The sequence below is a fragment of the Moschus berezovskii genome, chromosome 7 (genome assembly GCF_049115385.1).
Source record: "Moschus berezovskii isolate FMDL1 chromosome 7, NW_MosBer_1.0, whole genome shotgun sequence".
NCBI lineage: Eukaryota > Metazoa > Chordata > Mammalia > Artiodactyla > Moschidae > Moschus > Moschus berezovskii.
In genome coordinates, this window is record NC_142466.1 from 43,884,842 (window position 1) to 43,887,138 (window position 2,297).

Sequence of the window (2,297 nt, forward strand, 5' to 3'; positions counted from 1 at the left end):
TTGACTGTGTGGATCACAACAAACTGGAAAATTCTGAAAGAGATGGGAATACCAGACCACCTGACCTGCCTCTTGAGAAACCTGTATGCAGGTCAGGAAGCAACAGTCAGAACTGTACATGGGACAACAGACTGGTTCCAAATAGGAAAAGGAGTACGTCAAGGCTGTATATTGTCATCTTGCTTATTTAACTTAAATGCAGAGTACATCATGTGAAATGCCAGACTGGAAGAAGCACAAGCTGGAATCAAGATTGCCAGGAGAAATATCAATAACCTCAGATATGCAGATGACACCACCCTTAGCGTATAAAGCAAAGAGGAACTAAACAGCCACTTGATGAAGGTGAAAGATAAGAATGGGCCGACTGTTCGAGGGGCGGAGCTACACCGGATGATTGACGTAGAGGCCAAACCGGGGAGAGGCGGGGCCAAGGCCAGGGCCTGACTAAACCTGAAGACTCTGGTAGCTAAGGGGCTTCATCCCAGCTGAGAAGAGAAGAGCCGCAGGCGGCCGCCCACTTCACAGCCGCTCGGGGTTTTTAGAGCTTCAGCTATAAAAATGGGCAGGATTTTCCTTGATCATATCGGTGGTACCCGTCTGTTTTCCTGTGCAAACTGCGATACGATCCTGACCAACCGTTCAGAACTCATCTCCACTCGGTTCACAGGCGCCACTGGCAGAGCATTTCTTTTTAACAAGGTAGTTAACCTACAATATAGTGAAGTTCAAGATCGGGTCATGCTCACTGGCCGCCACATGGTTCGAGATGTGAGCTGCAAAAACTGCAATAGCAAACTGGGATGGATCTATGAGTTTGCCACTGAAGACAGCCAGCGTTATAAGGAAGGTCGTGTGATCCTGGAACGCGCTCTAGTTCGAGAAAGTGAGGGCTTTGAGGAGCATGTACCATCTGATAACTCTTGAAGAAAAAGAGAGAAATCCATCTTTTCCCAGGTCTCTTTCACTGAAAAAAAAAATCTACTTACATACACTGTCACCTTAGCATCAGAGTCGGATTCATGAACTGCGGAACAAGAGGTTATGAGAATCTATGATGGAACCTTCCTTTCTTTCCTTTTTTTTTTAATTTTCTATTTTCCATCCAACAGCAGTGTGTAGAGAGAATATTATGCAGAAGCCGTTTTTTTTTCCCCCCTGTGTTTACATCTTGAGGCAGAATAGTCTATCTGCAGCTACATGGTGGGCTATGTGAGGAAAAAAATCTGGGCTATTAAGAATGAAAAGTATTTTATGTAAATTTTGAAAGGAAAATGTGTCAAGAGCATGGTTTTTTAATTTATTTGGGCTTCATTTTAAGACTCTTTTTAAAAACCCAGTTATTTCACTTGATTTGCTAGCTTCAGAGAAGAGATCCGAATTTGTGACCAGCGCTAAAGGTTCAGTGTTAGCATTGCTTGTGCTGGCCATTGTGCCATATTCTTGTTGGAGATGAACCGTAGCATCAGAGCCCATTCTTCCTTGTCAGTCTTGACCCAAAGATGTCACCATTCCTAGTTATTTGTCACCACATAATTGATGAAAGTGAAAGAGGAGAGTGAAAAGGTTGGTTTGAAGCTCAACATTCAGAAAACAAAGATCATGGCATCTGGTCCCATCACTTCATGGGAAATAGATGGAAAAACAGTGGAAACAGTGTCAGACTTTGTTTTTTTGGGCTCCAAAATCACTGCAGATGCTGATTGCAGCCATGAAATTAAAAGACGCTTGCTCCTTGGAAGGAAAGTTATGACCAACCTTGATAGTATATTAAAAAGCAGAGACATTACTTTGCCAACCAAGGTCCGTCTAGTCAAGGCAATGGTTTTTCCCGTGGTCATGTATGGTTGTGAGAGTTGGACTGTGAAGAAGGCTGATCGCCGAAGAATCGATGCTTTTGAACTGTGGTGTTGGAGAAGACTCTTGAGAGTCCCTTATACTGCAAGGAGATCCAACCAGTCCATTCTAAAGGAGATCAATCCTGGATGTTCATTGGAGGGACTGATGCTAAAGCTGAAACTGCAATACTTTGGCCACCTCATGCGACGAGTTGACTCACTGGAAAAGACTCTGATGCTGGGAAAGGTTGGGGGCGGGAGGAGAAGGGGACGACGGAGAATGAGATGGCTAGATGGCATCACCGACTCTGTGGACATGAGTTTGAGTGTACTCCGGGAGTTGGTGATGGACAGGGAGGCCTGGCGTGCTGTGATTCATGGGGTCGCGGAGAGTCGGACACGACTGAGCGACTGAACTGAACTGAACTGAATTGGTGTTGATTGGAAACTTTTCCTGAT

General features: G+C 44.8%; 1 protein-coding gene across 1 annotated transcript; it reads left to right on the forward strand.

The window, feature by feature from the left end:
- The first annotated feature begins 407 nt into the window (after nt 1–407).
- On the forward strand, nt 408–1,133 carry LOC129557301 (protein yippee-like 5). The gene has a single exon (XM_055427865.2). It carries the CDS (start codon nt 562–564, stop codon nt 925–927), a length of 366 nt encoding a protein of 121 aa, XP_055283840.1. The 5' UTR covers nt 408–561; the 3' UTR covers nt 928–1,133.
- Nucleotides 1,134–2,297: the final 1,164 nt, after the last annotated feature.